The 17,160-nt window shown below is 33.2% G+C and overlaps 1 protein-coding gene across 2 annotated transcripts in view; it reads left to right on the top strand.

Moving 5' to 3' along the window:
* LOC106107091 overlaps positions 1-16,991 on the top strand; it is a 22,144-nt gene extending 5,153 nt beyond the window's left edge. The window contains exons 1-2 of one of the 2 annotated variants that reach the window (XR_001225842.1): positions 14,625-15,030; positions 16,713-16,991. Coding sequence is in view for 1 of the 2 variants with exons in the window: in XM_013287789.1 (XP_013143243.1) it covers positions 16,713-16,866 (154 nt within the window). In the remaining variant the exon portion in view is untranslated. Of the gene's footprint in view, positions 1-14,624; positions 15,031-16,712 lie in introns of those variants that run through there. The other variant, XM_013287789.1, reaches the window with a different exon arrangement.
* Positions 16,992-17,160: the final 169 nt, after the last annotated feature.

Here is a 17,160-nt window from a genome sequence, read left to right as displayed (position 1 = left end):
GACTCCAAAAATTAAACAAAAAAATGGGACCCACCTGCAAGCATTACCTTTCGGATAAAAAAAGAATTATCCAAATCGGTCCACTAGCGGTGGAGTTATGCCGTAACACACATAAAAAAAAAAAAAAAATTAAAAAAATATACCGTCGAATTGAATACCTCCTTCTTTTGGGAAGTCGGTCAAAAATAACTATGATTAAAATATTTAATACAAAAGTGTATGCAAATAATCTTCAATTAAATTGCGAAACTTCCTAACCACTGATATTTCCGTTTCTCGAAACTATGTGGACATATGTTTTAAAGTATTACTTACATTGATTGCTTCGATTTCTGTCTATTTGTGTCTTTTAAATCATTTTAACAATGTTTCTTTATCAGGCAAGCATTTTTTACATTCATAGAACAATTATTCAAGTACTAATCTCGTAATATTCGTAATTTGTTTTAATTTATCGTTTTGTACATTATATAAAACATTTGATAATCTCAAATTCTTAATGAAACCAAGTAAAGCTGCGATACATGATTAGTTTCAATGATTAAAAGTTCGATGATCGGCGACGATTCCATGATTTTTTGATCACATATCTCGGTTTATCATAAACATTTTTATTTAAATTATTAACATACTTCATACTAATATTATAAATGCGAAAGTTTAGATGGATGGATGTTAGAGTTTGTAGCCTAAACGGCTGAAGGGATCTCGATGAAATTTGACATACTTAGATGTAGAGGATAGTCTGGAAGAACACATAGGCTACTTACTTTTGTTTTTATTCCGCGCGGACGTAGTCGCAGGCGAAAGCTAGTATTTAGATAATGAAAATGAATTACTGATACGCGCGTTTTTGTTGCCTTTTTAATAGTTTAGAGATTTCAATTAACGCTTCTAATTTTATTTCTTCTTTATCTGTTCAAACTTTTTGCAGCAATTTTGCTGTCAAGAATATTTGTAATCTGTGCAATCTTATTTTACCTATCGATGTTTAGGGCCTGTCCCACCACTGGCTGATAGAGGCTCAAATAGCTTAAAAATGACGACACTGTCAGTCAAGGTAACAAAATCCAATATTACACGTTCGATTGTTATCAGACAATTTACAATTTGGTGGGACAGGCGCTTAGTCCCGTTAAACTCCGCTACTTGAAACGTATCTGGTTTCACGACATACTCGTATTCATAAGGATCTCGTTTGGATGTGGCAAATATTATTATTAAATTATCTATGTTAAAACTGTACTGCGTGATTCATATGTTATCTACATAGTTGACGTATTTTATCGTAACCAAGATGCACAATGTTGCTGAACTTCTAGTTCTCGAAGCAACATTTTTCAATTAGCTTTTGCCCGCGACTCCGTCCTAGTGGGAAAAGAAAAATAAAGTAAGTAAGCCTATGTGTTTTTTCTAAACTTTGCTCTACACCTATGGCAAATATGGTCGAGATCCGTTAACTAGTTTAGGCTACAAACTCTAAGAAACATCTAACTTTCGCATTTATAATATTAGTAAGATATACGAATTAGTTTATGGATAAGGTATATCCTGTTGACATGATATCTGACGAAACTGCATATCGCTAAATGTCAAGTTATGCAGAACACGGTAGGACGGAATTAAGTGTCGTCTTGTCCAAAGATTAAGTTACCGAAAACAACTTACATACAAGTACTGATCATAACTGTTCTATAGATATAACTTTAACAATTAAAGTACCAATTACTAGCTGTTCCCATGCGACTACATCCGCGTGAAATTATAAAAATTTCATTTTATTGTTTACATGTGTCAAAATCTTAGGCAACAAAGTAGTGTGTGTTTACGCTTTATTATAATAGTATAGATAAGCGTGCACACACCTGAAACTAAACTATCGCACAACTGTTTAGTCACGCTTTGATTCCTATGAGCTTATGGAGGTGCACACTACTCGATTTTTAGTTGTGCAACTAAACAGTTGAATTGACTGCGAAACAATCGACAATCGCACATTTGTGGGATGGTTCAGTCAAAGGTGTGCGCTCGCACTAACAATCTTACTAATATTATAAACTAATATTATAAATGCGAAAGTTTAGATGGATGGAAGGATGGATGAATGGATGGATGTTTGTTAGCGTTTGTAGCCTAAACGGCTGAACGGATCTCCATGAAATTTGGCACAGGTTTAGAGCATAGTCTGGAAGAACACATAGGGTACTTTTTATTCCGGGAATAGTTACGGTTCCTGTGGGATTCATTAATTTAGTTTTTTAATGTTTACTCGATCATTCTGCAACGGTGCAACATATCTTATTGAAATTTGGCACAGATATAAAACAAAGTCAGGAGTACACATGGGATAAGCTTCATCCCCGAGAAATGTCCGGTTCCCGAGGGATACGTAACTTTTTGTAATTTATATAGTTTGTATGTTTTCTAATACCACTCGGACGAAGTCGCGGGCAACAGCTCGTATTAAATATGGCAGTTAATTGCCTTAATAAAATATTTTTAAATACAAAAGACATATAGTTAAAACCTGTAAGTACTAGTGAGAACTCAAGTACTACAAAAGTAATTTCATCTTATTTATATAAAAAAGTGTTGTTAATGTCCGACAATTGTTACTTTTTGCATAACTACTTCCCTCACTTCAGTCCACCATCAACAAAACATAGCAAAAAATAGTCCATCACTAAATGAATCATTTAAACGACGGAAAAAAACACCAATATAAATGAGTTCCTCGGACCACCCAAGTATACTAAAGTATCTTCTAATCCAACAAAGAAACTCAATTAAAATGTCCCAATAAAAAGCTAACTATATAAAAAGTTGCAAATGGAATAACGTTAAGACATCCATTACGGTATTTATTAATCGAGACTCTAAATATATCATCTAACCTGGGGATTCCGCTATCGAAAAACTTGATTTTTATTCCAATGGAACTTTTTTTTTTAAAAGGGGGAATGCGTTACGCATCCCAGGTGCCTTGGGAAAAGACACACAGGGTATGTGGGACTCTCTCCACATTCCTGCCCAAAAGGAAAGGAACGTGCAGCCTACCCACTAAACCCCCTCTGGTTCCCTCGACTTCACCGTTCACCGGGGCATGGGCACATGTTAATATTCATCACACACCTCGATGGTGATGGTTGTAGACCTCCTCAACGATCGTTCAGCCTCTGTTGTGCGCCGGAACCCGTGCGCGCCCTCTCCATCTCTTACTGGATGGGGACCTCCCCTCGTCCCTCACCCGAGACAAGCTATGGGGGATAGGCTAGAGCATAGTCTCGCCTTCTCCTCCCGGTGCGGCGTTGCCGAGCTGGGTTTTCGGAATTCGCTTCCCTAACCCGCTCCGCCTCCTCCTTTAGCAAGATCACCTCCTCGCTATTCCAATGGAACTTAGCTCAACCTAATATAATGAATCACTTGGTAACCATAAAATAAATGGAAACTTCAGAAACCCAGCATTAACAATAGACTACTTAAGATTCAAGACAATATCTTTATGAGGTCAAAAGTGTCAAATAAAGTCAAACTACATCAAACATTACAAGCACATTCAGTGTAGAATCAAAAAGGCTGATTACTAACGAAAGCTAGACAATTTACAATTAAGAAAATAATGTAATAAAAATAAAAGTTCTTTAAATATTTAGTACTAGCTGGTGTTTGCGACTTCGTCCACATGAAATTAAAAAATATAGCCTGTTCTTCAGTAATAACGTAGCTTTCTAATAGTGAAATATTTTTTTAAATAGTCTCCGTTAATTTTGAGTTATATCAAAACATACAAAACTACAAATCTTTCCTTTGATGGGTAAACGAAAAAAATTTCGAAATGTAGCTGAAAATACTGAAAATAATTCGGAGATAAAAAAAACACTATCAATGAATCATAGAAAGGAATGCATATAAAATCTAAACGTGCGTGCTTTGTGAAGTCGTGCGGATCTGTTACATAATTGTCAATTGCATCATCTTTTTTATTAACAGTACACTTAACCAATTTAACAACATTTAGAATGACTGTACATTGATTTTCTTTATTCACTTCAATTATTTTTGTAATGTTATAAAATTGACAACCAAAGTTGTTTAAAAAAAAATCTCAAAAACTCACGGCAGATATCTGTCATAATAAAGAAAAAAAAACATTCCAAATATACCGACTATCCTGTTATTATTTTGAACAAAGTGTGTAAGCAGCCTAAAGCAACACGCAAATATTTCACACGCATCTAGTCAACACACACAACGCATCGCCGTTCAATGCCGTGTTGCGTAAATTGACAATGAATCTACGCAAAAACGTACCAAGTTTTATTGTCCTGTGTGAGGACTAAGGTATTACAAATGCGAAAGTTTAGATGGATGGATGTTTGTTAGAGTTTGTAGCCTAAACTGCTGAACAGTTGTTAATGAAATCTGGCATAGATGTTGAGCATAGTCTGGAAGAACACATTGACTACTTACTATTGTTTTTTTTTAATTTTACGCGGACACAGTCGCAGACGAAAGCTAGTTATTGCCAAAATTAATATTATATCAGTATATTTAAAGGTTACATCTATATGTATTTCTATTTATTTGTATACCAAATAATAGCCATTACAGCTACCCAAATAACCTTAATTAAAAACAATCAACATACACTAGGGAAGTTCTAGAAATCCCGCACATCCAACGGAAGGCACAAACTGGTCGTGTATGGATGCAAACTTTCGTTCCTGCTTTCAAGTCAGCCAGGAAGTAAAGCCAGTAGGAAAGTCTGTCTGGAAATTTAGGGCTGCCTCTATACTATTAATTTCGATACCTCCGTTGATAACTGCAGAAAAGTTAATAATGTAATAATTAAAGAGACTCTTAGAACAGAATTCTCTAAGTCTACAGAGAATCCTCTAGTTACTTACGCGTATTTGGTAGAGCGTTTATCTTTCCACTGCCGTAAATACACTTGAACAAACACTATTTTCATCTCTTTCTATTGTCTTGAAAAGAACAGAGACGGATGTGCATTTTTCTACTGCATTGTCTTTAAATTTCCCTTGTAATTTCTATAATAAATAGGTATCATATCGAGAGTAAAACCCTTGACTATCAGTCCTTTAAGCAAAACTAACGCGACTACAATTATAATCTTTTCAAGTATTTAAGCTTAACAATTGTTCGTTTCTTTACGTTAACAGTGGGAATGGGCGGTGGGACAAATTCTTTGATTCCAATCTAAAGACCTGTACCGATTCAATTGTTCTAAATTTGAAAACAAAGACAAACGAAGTTGTTCAAGGACTTGGATTATCTCACAATTGTTTTAATTAATCGGTTTTGTTTTGATCATTGTGCGCACTGAATACAGCGAAACGAGAACTATTGAGGGTACTGACCTTTTGTCACAGAATATTGTTATCCAGTAGAACAACTTTAGTATTTTTAAACTATTGTGTTTGGTATTTATCTTAACTTTTATTATTGTTGGCGAGAAAAAAAATCAACTGCATTTTGCCAGATAATATTCTACACAACGATAAGGTTATAAATAAAAAAATAAATCCAATTATTTTTTGGCTGTACTTCTGCATTACTCATACCTACCTCTTAAATAAAGATGGTGGATAAAGGTGCGGCTCTGTCACGCTGGATCGAGCATTAAATTACATAAACAAGGTCCTCAATTTGAGTTATAGAAAGTAGTAGAGAGGCGTCACGCGACCGGTTCTCGGATCTTTCCGTCGACAAATATGTTGATATAAAAAATTTTTGTTATTACTAGTTTCGTTTTTTTTTATTTAGAAGATCTTTTAATTTTTACAATATAAAATTGATTTATTGATAGTACTTTGGGCACTGTTTTTGCATAATCTTTGTTTATATCTATTACATCTATTTCTATTTTTTTAATGTTTAATAAATGCTTAGTGTCAAGCAACAAAGAACTAACTTGACCTAACCTTGGAAACCTTGGCAGGCTTTTACCTAAATTAGGCTCCCCCCCTACCCAAATTAGGGCTCAGAGCTGAATGGTTGACGTAACTATCTTCGTATTTTTTTAATTAAATGGGTAAACATAAGTTTTAATATTAACTATTTTGTTTATTAGCGCCGTGTCATTGACCTTGCGATATGGGCGCGGCTTACACGCCGGCTTTCGCTTTCAAGACCAAGGTTCGACTTTCACTGCCAACCGTAGTGCACTTTCGATTTTATTCTTAAACACGACAAGCTAATTTATTGTATTCACACACAGTCCACGCATCACTGATCTTTATACTTTCCTGATAAGAAAGTAAAATGAACATGTCTCTTAGAAACAGTGCGTTTAATTTTTAAAAATATTGTAATAATTTTATATCTTCATATATAGATAGGTGGAGAAATCGAGAAGCAAAAGGTTAGCGTGGTATGGATTCATGTCAGATACAAATGAGATTTAAAGGTATTGTTGTCTCTTTTATTTCAAAGATAATATGAGCTGTTACCCGCGACTTCGTCCACGCAAAATTAAGATAGAAAAGTAGCCTATAATATGCCCGTCTATATCCGCTACCCTTCAGTGAAAGTCCTGGCGAAATTGGCCCAGCTGTTTCGAAGATTACCCGGAACAAACACGGCTTGCGGACAGACAGACTGACAGAAATTTATAATGCGAAAAGTTATCAGCAACGCAAATACATCATCTTCCCGAAAACTGGAATTTTTCTTTTGTATTACAAACAGACACTCCAATTTTATTATTATATAGACTAGCTCTAATGCGGCTTCATCCGCATGAAATTATAAAAACTTTATTTCATTGTTTGCATTCGTCAAAATGGCATGACATGATGACAACCTTGCTTCCTTGATGTTGGCAGCAACTTATGGTCTCTTTCCCACTTTAGGGTTTTTATCCAAAACATTTACCCCCTAAGTTTAATGGCGTTAAAATATAAAGCCTAAAGCGTGACCCAAGTGTAGGGCTTTTTATTAAAAAAAGAATTATTTAAAAATAAGTTGTAATTGCATCTTAGGCAACAAAGAAGTGTGTGTTTACGCTTTATTATAATAGTATAGATAACATTGATAAAAGAGTTTCAGTTAAAACGAAAGTGACTAACATTATTCCAGTGTTCCTAATTGCATACGTGCGAAAGTATGGGTACGTTTGAACAATACCTTATAATAGCGATTTATATCAATCGAATAGTTAGATAGAAATCAAAGAAATTGAAGATTTTCGCACAATGGAGAGAGCACATACTTGTGACAATAGATTGCAACTTCCAAACGTGGGAAGTAAAGAATAATTACAATACAGAGATGGAATATGCACATGATGTATAACAAATTTAATTCAATAAACTAACTTTCGCCCGCGACTTCTTCCACGCAAATTAAAAAATAATTAGTAGCTTATGTGTTCCAAACTATGTTCTACTAGCGATCGCCCGTGACTTTATCCACGTGAAATTAAAAAAAAACAAAAGTGCCTATGTGTTCTTACAGACTATCCTCTACATCTGTACCAAATTTCATCGAAATCGGTTTAGCCGTTTAGGCTACAAACTATAACAAACATCCATCCATCTAAACTTTCGCATTTATAATATTGGTATGATATATGTTAAATTACATTGAGATCCGTTCAACCGTTTTGGCTGTAAAATTTAACCATTATTAATCTATCTAACCATTCGAATTTATAATATTACTTAGATAAGAGCTGGTTTTCTAGTTGCATGTGTTTATCTTTACTAATATTATAAAGAGGAGTGATTTTATTTTTGCATGTATTAAAACAACTCGAAAACTGCGCCTATTTCAAAAATTTTTTCAATGTTAAAAAGCTACGTTTTCGATGAGCAACATAGACTACATTTTTCATTATTTTTAACTTCACGCGGATAAAGTCGCAAGCAATTGGATTTAATTATTTTTTGTCAGAAAGTTTCTTTTTCAATAAATAACGTAGACTTATAACTCGGTTTTATTTTTAACTAGCTGTCCTTTGCGGCTTCAGCCGCATGTAATTATGTTTTTTTTATTTTATTGTTTACATTTGTCAAACTATTAATAGCAAATGTCAAAATGACATGACAAACTTTGTCAATCTTTCTTCCTTGACATTGGTAGCAACTTATGGTCTCTTTCCCACATTAGGGTTTTTATCATATTTACCCCCTAAGTTCAATGGCGTGAAAATGTATAGCTTAAATCATGCGTAAGTGTAGGGCTTTTTATTAAAAAAATAATTATTTAAAAACATGCTGTGATTGCTGACGTCTTAGGCAACAAAGAAGTCTGTGTTTACGCTTTATTATAATAGTATAGATTCTGCAAGACAAAGTCGTTGGCAAAAATATTGAAAACTATAACTATAGTGCGTACATAATGTGTAGGAATTAAATGCTTCTATATACAGAGTGTAATAGAAAGTGCCATTGCGACTTCGGTGTCAATTTATGGTCACGTTACGCAGACTTACATAACCAAAAGAGCGGAAACTTTAAAAAACATAACATTTATTCAAATTCAATATTAATAACAAACTCGCGACACCACCTGCCAGATAATAAAAAATAATATATAAACATAGCCTATGTTAATCACTGATAAAGTAGCTTTATAATGGTGAAAGAATTTTTGAAATCGGCAAAGTAGTTTTTGAGTTATATCCATACATACAAAAATATAAATCTTTGCTCTTTATTACATTGGTATATTTGTATATAATTGAATCCAACTGAAAATTTGCCGAGACTAGGCGAGATTTCTTCGTTTTTACTTTTTTTACCAAACCTTTAGAGGGTAGAGTTACGTGAGATTGTAATTCGTCCTGCCAAAATACAAAAATGCGCTTTCAAGACAATGCCCAGTTTCACAAGAAAAATTAATCTCAACCTCCCTTGTGAAATATTTGACACTAGCTGTTCCCGTGCGGCTTCATTCGCATAAATCTTATTGTTTACATTTGTCAAACTATCAATTGCAAATGTCAAAATGACATGACTTGATGACAAACTATGGCAATCTTATTTCCTTGATGTTGGCAGCTTGTAGATTATGGTCCCTTATCCCACATGAGCATTTTTATCCAATTTATTTACCCTTTAAATTTAATAGCATGAAAATATATAGCCTAAAGCGTGTCGTAAGTGTAGGGCTTTTTAATAAAGAGAGAATTATTCAAAAATATGCTGTGATTGCTGACATCTTTCGCATCAAAGTAGTGTGTTTTTACGCTTAATTATATTAGTTTAGATAAGTATACATTTAGTCGTACTAAAGATGACAAATAAATGTTTATTTTAACCTCTGGTTTAATGATTTTTGTATGTACCGGTAATACTTTTGGCTCGCTTAATTCACTTTAGGTTATGTTAAAATTATCAGAACAGTACTTAAAGGTTTAAGCACATCTATTTATTTGTATAATATTAGAAACTAAATCCAATTAACTATACTAAAGTATATAATTATGCAAAATCATTAAAATAAATTTAAATATTACACATCGAATTGTGAAGTACATCGCCATACTTCATCTCGGAACAATCCAAATAGCTAGTCACTGTGAAACTCTCTTATGCTTATTAGATAATTAAAATATTCTGTTAGTTGCAATGCGTTACATACGATATGTGATCTTCGCACGACTCTTATGTAATTACGTTATGTGCGATTTATCTCAAGTCTTTTCTAGAGAGTTTGTTCATAACATATATTGACGTCTCAAGTCTCAAGACGCAGTGGTTAAGCACTTTTAAACAGGTTTGGGTTTGATCCCAAATATATACAACTATGTAATACTAAAAAAAACGATTATACGAAATATATACATACTATTTTATAGTTAAAAATTTCGGGAAATCCTAAAACGAGCGGTTTTTCAAACCGGACATTCATCACAACATTAACCGCAAAAAGTGAAAACATTACGTAAGTAAAGATTTTTAGATAACGAATTAGCATATATGTAAGTGAATCCGAGATTAGCATGCCGAGAAATAAAGCTATAGAAAGCACTAAACTTGTATTACGCGGACTCTCTCTGCATTGGGATGCAAAGCTATCACTATGAGCTATTTCGCCTTTCCCTCGCAAATCGGCAAATAATAGTATTTTAAATACACACTATAAGAGACATCATAAAACTATAGAAAACAACAATAACTCTAGCTTTTCATAAAACTATATTTTGATATGAAAGCCAGCGAATTTTCAAAATAAAACTAATACGTGAAGACATTCAATAAAATTAAATATATATTTGAACTATTTTATTTTATCAAAATGCAATAATAATTAACTCTTAATAGCTTAAGGAAAAATATATCTGTTACACTCGTAATCTATACTATTATAATAAAGCGTAAACACACACTTCTTTGTTGCCTAAGATGTCAGCATTTACAGCATATTTTTAATAATTCATATTTTTAATAAACAGCCCTACACTTACGTCACGCTTTAGGCTATATATTTTCACGCCATTAAACTTATGGGGTAAATATTTTGGATAAAAACTCTAATGTGGGAAAGAGACCATAAGTTGCTGCCAACATCAAGGTTTGTCATGTCATGTCATTTTGACATTTGCAATTAATAATTTGACAAATGTAAACAATAAAATAAAATTTTCATAATTTCATGCGGAATAAGCCGCACAGGAACAGCTATTACAAGATTCATACAGAATTTTGAAAGAAACAATTATATTATTAGCATAAACACAAAATATAACGACCTAGTTATAGCTGAAACGTCATTTAATTCATAATACTTATATAAGAAAAACTTTCACATGTTCCAAGACTTGTTTAATATTTCGTAGGCCACAGACACTTTCACTAGATTAAATATTTGACAGACAATATAGAGATGTTAACATAATTTGTACAAAGAAACTGATTGAGAAGGTTTTACTGTATGAACACTCGCATCCAAAAATGCTTAAACACAAAACTCTGTTGTTGACTAACCTAAAAATATAACTTATTCCTTAATATCCTTCCTCTAACAACTACTCATTAGAAACACTAGAGACTCTAAAAATGTAAAATATATATAAAAACTACTATAGATAGATTTTGATGCTCCTAACAGGAATCCATTTTGATGTTCGCTGCCTTCGTAGTATTTAACTTAGAGTGTAAATGTTTTGGATAAAAACCCTAATGTGGGAAAGAGACTATAAGCTGCTGCCAACATTAAGAAAGCACGATTTCCATAGAAATGTTAGTGGTATATTGAGATTTGAAATTGAGAATTTGATAAATGTAATCAATAAAATAAAGTCTTTATAATTCCATGCGGATGAAACCGCACGGGAACAGCTAGTCTTCAATAAAGCATTATTAAGCAACCTTACAGAACAGAAATTGAAGAACAATTCAATTACAATGAAAAGCGAAACCGATATTGTTTCGCTTTCTACGCATAAGGAAATGCCACAACACGCAAATAACAGAGCGTGTGTCATAGGCCTATAGCCTCAGCATAGATAAAATAACTTTCCTTTGTATTTCCTTTAAAAATGGTTTATTAATAAAATTATATAAACATTTACAGCAATCTCTCTAAACAATGTAGACTTACGGATGAGTTTTTGGTTCTTGGTTTAGGAATTTAACTATTGTAAATTATGAAATTGGTCAAATTACATTAAAAAAAATATGGTAATACAACGCAAATCCAATTATAAATTATCTGCAGCATTGACCTGTCGAAGATAATACACACTTAAATATTTAAAGCTGACCTTAAACTATCATTAATCTTTTATTAAATTTATCAACGTTTTCAACTCAGATACATAGCTAATAAATGAAATTATATTTGACCTTTACCTTATTTGCTGATTATTTTAAATGTTTCGATAGGAAAATAATATTTGTTATTTGGACAGTATAGTTACTGTTCTCTCTGACATTCGTAACATCTATACTAATATTATAAAGCGGAATGATTTGATATTTTTATATGTATTGAAATAGCTCAGAAAGTACTGGGCCGATTTCAAAAATCTTGCAACTCTAAAAAGCTACGTTGTCAATGAGTAACATAGACTATGTTTTTTTTTTATTCTACCCGTACAAAGTTACAAGGAAAGCTGGTTTTCTATAATTTTTTTACGAATCTGTCATCTGCTAACCTCAACTGTTGAACCTTGCCCATTGAATGAGGCCTATTGTCTTGATACCATTCAGAAATTCCATTTATAACGTCAACTAAAACAACAATAGTAAATATTTAGATACCAATTGTTAAACAAATACTACGATTGGGCGTATCTACAACTACATCCCTAGTTTGAATGAGTATAAAAGAAAATCAAATTTTTAATCGTATAATATTGAAAATAAAATGCACAAAAATCAATTTGTTTAATATAAAAAACAATCAGTTGCCTCAATCTAAGCAAATCTTGCAATCAATAGAAACTTATACAATGAGAACTGTTTTTATTGCAAAAAGTGAAGTCAGTACAAAAACTGGCAACATTTGTTTCCCAGAGAAACTCAGTCCCATCACTATTGAAAGTTATGAAAGTAACAACACTAGTTTCCGACGCTTGTATCAGCTTTTTACCCGCTCTTTCCACGCTACAAACGCGGATATCTTATCATATTGCGGATATAAAAACCTGTTAGTTTTCTATAGACACGCGATTGAATTAAGTTACTTTGTGAATATAACTTTTTGAGCGTTTTTTATGATCTTTAGAGAAACTTCTGTATTTTGACGGAAGTTTGAGGGTAGCTCCAGTGGTTGAGGAAATAAGGAGTAAAAGGTTAGAGTGGTATGGGCATGTTATGAGAAAGGATGAATCGCATGTAACAATACGGACGTTAGTTATGAATGTGGAGGGGTACAGGTAGAGGTAGACCTAGAAAAAGATAGATGGATTGCGAGAAAGATTACATGATCAAGAAGAGAGTGATGACTGAGATAACGGATGATAGAGTGCTTTAGAGGACGAAAACCCGGTGCGCCGACCCTACGGAAGTAGGATAAGGCAGGGGAGATGATGATGATGATAATGGAAATGGTTCTAGGAACACCATTACTACATTAAAAGTGATATTATCACATATTTAAACAGAAAATAGATTCAAATGAACACAATTCTCTGGATTACTGGTACAAAATCTTTCTTCTTACTAATCTTATAAATGCTAACTGGATGGATGTTTACCGCCTAAACTGCTAAACAGTTTAAGATGTTTGGCATAGATGTAGACCATAGTCTGAAGAAACACATAGACTATTTGTTTTGGTTTTTTAATTTCACGCAGACGGTTTCTCGGACGAAAGTTCTAGTTAACGTAAATATAGAATTAATTAAAATGGTTTTTACTATTGCTTTTTGGACGATTTTTAATATTATTATTGGATCATACAAAGATATTTAGTAATCTTAGTTTTATTACATATCATCCTTTAGGGTCCTTCAAGAAGCGAGCTTATCACCTCCTCAAAAGGCCGCAACGCATCGCAAGTTCCACTGGTATTGCGGATGTCTATGGGCGTCGATGACCATCTCGGTGTTCCCGCTGCTCGTTTGTCCCTTCTCTTATAAATAAAATAAACATAGCATAATTTACTGAACACCATAATGCAATTTAAAAAGGTTTAAAAGTGGATGAATCCAAACAGTTTCGCAAATAACTTGCCCATCGATCTGTGAACTGTGAACAATTCTTAATTCCGTAACTTGATGCTGTTTTGTCAAAGTATCTACACTAATAGATTTCTTAACTATGCAATCCATACAAATTGAGGTCTTTTTGTATGTAATCCGTGGAAATTGATGCTTTTGTATGCAGTATATTGATAACCAATGGAGTTTTTTTAACATTTCCAATAAATCGTATTACAACGGAGTGTCAATAAGAATTTGTACAACATTAAATAGTTGCCTGAAGGCTGAGACTTGAATATGGTTCTCTATAACATTTTTAATCTGCTCAAATACATTCCACATTTATTAATATGGCGAATTTTACCGACTACCGGACCGGCTACCGAATTAAAAAAAAACTGAGAGCAAATGTAGTAACGTAAGTCATCATTGTCATTTAAATATGATTGTCGTTGTTGATTAATATTGAACGGTTGCTATTCAAATTACTTAAAAAAATAACCAGCTTCGTATTATATTCTGTTTACGTAATTCATTGTAACTTTTTTTTTAATAATGCACAAGGTACAGTTTTTTTTATTATGAAATTAATAATATCTGAATTTAAAAATGGAATCGATAAAATATTATTCATTTTATAGTTATAATTGATAATATGATTTTAATGACGATTAATTTAAATTGAAATTGCTGTGAGATGTTTATGAAACAGACCTTTTGTAATCTGGCCGCTAACGATGCGCCTAACCCATTACAGTCAGATGATGAAAGTGGAATTATATCGAAATAAATCAAACAGTATGAATTGTACAATAACACTTGTAATAATTATACGTCAAAAACATGATAAACAAATATTCATACTCTAAAGAACAAAATTCTGGATTAAAAAACAAAACGTTAAAGTTTAGAAAACTTTAAGACAAACATGAGCGGGATAAGACCAGAGATGACCACTTTACAATTCATGAATTTATTTTAAACAAATAAAACAAGCCAAGTATTTCCATGTTTGATTTAAAACTCGCGATTTAGCGCGTATTTACCGTGAATAATTAATTGGCTATTGCTTACGAAAATAAACTTAGGTTCGTATTGAATCGGAAAGGTCTTCCGTTGCATTTGTCAACATGAGATATTACGAAACAACGTAAGGTAGAAGTGGAACTATAAAACTTTGAACGAGCATCCCCTCTAGACAGTTTCGCGCGGTCGCTATGGCGGCGCGACGCTTGCCAACGCGCGCCAAATTCAAACTGTGACATTCGAAATTCGAATTTTGACTTTTTAAGACTGACAATCAATGACTATGTTCTGACTGACCAGTGACAGTGACTAAGACAGTGATTTGACTTGACTTGACTTGGATTGATTAAGACTGACGTATTTTATTCCGGAGACTGGGATACAACGTTAGTATTGTTTTTGTTATTTATAGGTTAAACTGAATTTAAAACTCGGCGTGAAAATACAAAATATGAGCTATTTTACTCACAGATAAATTACCTTTTTACCGGTGAAAGAATTTTTAAAATCGGTCCTGTAGTTATTGAGTAACTTCAATACATACAAAAATACTTCCTCTTAGATTAATTAGTGAAATAAATGTAATGAAATTATTGAAGTTTCTAATAGGAATTTACTATTGTGTGTAATAATTACGATTGCCGATAAGAATTAGTTTGAAAAATAATTGATTTTTAAAACTTATCAATACGTCCTTTTTTAATAATGGAAAATAACGGCTATTTCCATACATGCACAGATCATTGACCGGAATCGAAATGTTGTGCATCCTTATAGAAAATCAATTTTAATCAGATTGTAAGTACTCTAGACATTGTCATCGCATAATTTTGCGATAAACAACAAGTCTTACAACTTATGGCGGTTTCTTGAACCAGATCAAGATACTGATCACTTCTCAGTGACATCCTAGCTTTGCTACGGAAATGACCGCTACAAAAACAACATAATACAGCAGCAATTATTTTTTTATAATTACAGATGCTGCGAAATGTATTCTTTATTTTCAAAAGTTATTTTGTCTGTGCTATAAATCAATAACGTTTATCTTTGTTTAAAATACCAATATAAACTTTGTAATTATGACCAACACATTATTATGTATTTATTTCAAAATTTCTAAAATGTTAGTATTTTACTAAATCTTTTTAAGCAATCGCACAGTAATTAGATATCAGAAATAAAAGTGTTGTATTAACTCGTCTTGACGACGGCCATATTGGTAGCAGCGGACAAAGATTTTTGATAGATGTAGAAATACTGTAATGTAATCTGTAAAATTGAAATAGCAATAAGTCTTATTTTGGGTGTTTCGATAGAGGAAATCCATCGGTAACATTATCACAAGCAATATGAATCGATTACGTATACGAATTTCGTAGGCATTATCACAAACAGAAAGAGCAATTCCCAGCGAAAGTAACTTAATGTACTTTCCCCGCGCACATTGACGGGTCTGGCGTCATCTCATCTGTGGCTGTCCGTTTATGTTGTTTGCGTTACGCGCCAAATTACACGTCAACGATTAGACCCGCAAATTATTTGTTTTTAAACCGTTGTTGGCTGAATATTATTAATTTTGGATATCGGTAGTTTTAAAATAAAAGTGTTATAAGATTTTTAAATTCACTGTTATGTAAGTGTTGTTTTTTTTTTTAATATTTTTAAAGCATTTTTTTTATATCGTCGTGTTTTTTTGCAACGGTTCTAGGTTAGTTTGGCTGTCAACATTATTTATGTATACTTTTCCATTAACGAAATGTATTTGAGGAACTTTCTACTATCGAGCATTAGTGTAGAAAATATAGTATATTTCATTTTTCATACATCAGACTATTTTAATGAATCAGATACAATGTAAAGATGTAATCACGAAAATATTGATAAAACTCTCTCTCTAATAATTACGACTTTCTTTAACTTCATTGTTAAAATATTGATTTTGTTTTTATATTGTCACCAGTTTTTGACTGATGACAATATTAAAACTCTTCGTGGAATTTATCTGGAATTTGTTAAAAGGCTTTGTCTTGTATTTGTCGCTGTATAATTTATTGTGTCTGAACAGAGGCGATGCTGACGGCGATGGCGAGGATGCGGGGGCGGAGAGTCGAACGGAGGCAGGGACGTTCCCCGCGGCGAGCGCGCTGCGCCAGTCAGCATTGCTTGACCAGTGCCCGCTGCGTACCGCGCCCAAGTGTCCGCCGGCGTCAAAACGGTAAGCCTGCCACCAGTTATTATTATCATGGTCTTTAAATTACCGATGCAGTCGATTTCAAAAGAAGTACGTTACTCCTCCTAAGCCTTAAATATAACGTCTATTCTGAGAATTTCATCATCACTTCATAATCTTCCTCCTTATTCTATTCCCGTAGGGTCGGCGCAAATGGTTTTATTCCTCCACATAACTCTATCATACGTCATCTCAGTCATCATTCCCTTCTTGATCATGTCACCTTTCACGCAATCCATCCATCTCTTTCTACGTCTCCCTCTACGGGTGTATCTCCACATTC

Source organism: Papilio polytes, unplaced genomic scaffold (genome assembly GCF_000836215.1).
Source record: "Papilio polytes unplaced genomic scaffold, Ppol_1.0 DF822067.1, whole genome shotgun sequence".
In the NCBI taxonomy this organism is placed as follows: domain Eukaryota; kingdom Metazoa; phylum Arthropoda; class Insecta; order Lepidoptera; family Papilionidae; genus Papilio; species Papilio polytes.
The sequence above is the reverse complement of the archived record's forward strand: the minus strand, read 5'-3'. Positions and strand labels throughout refer to the sequence as shown.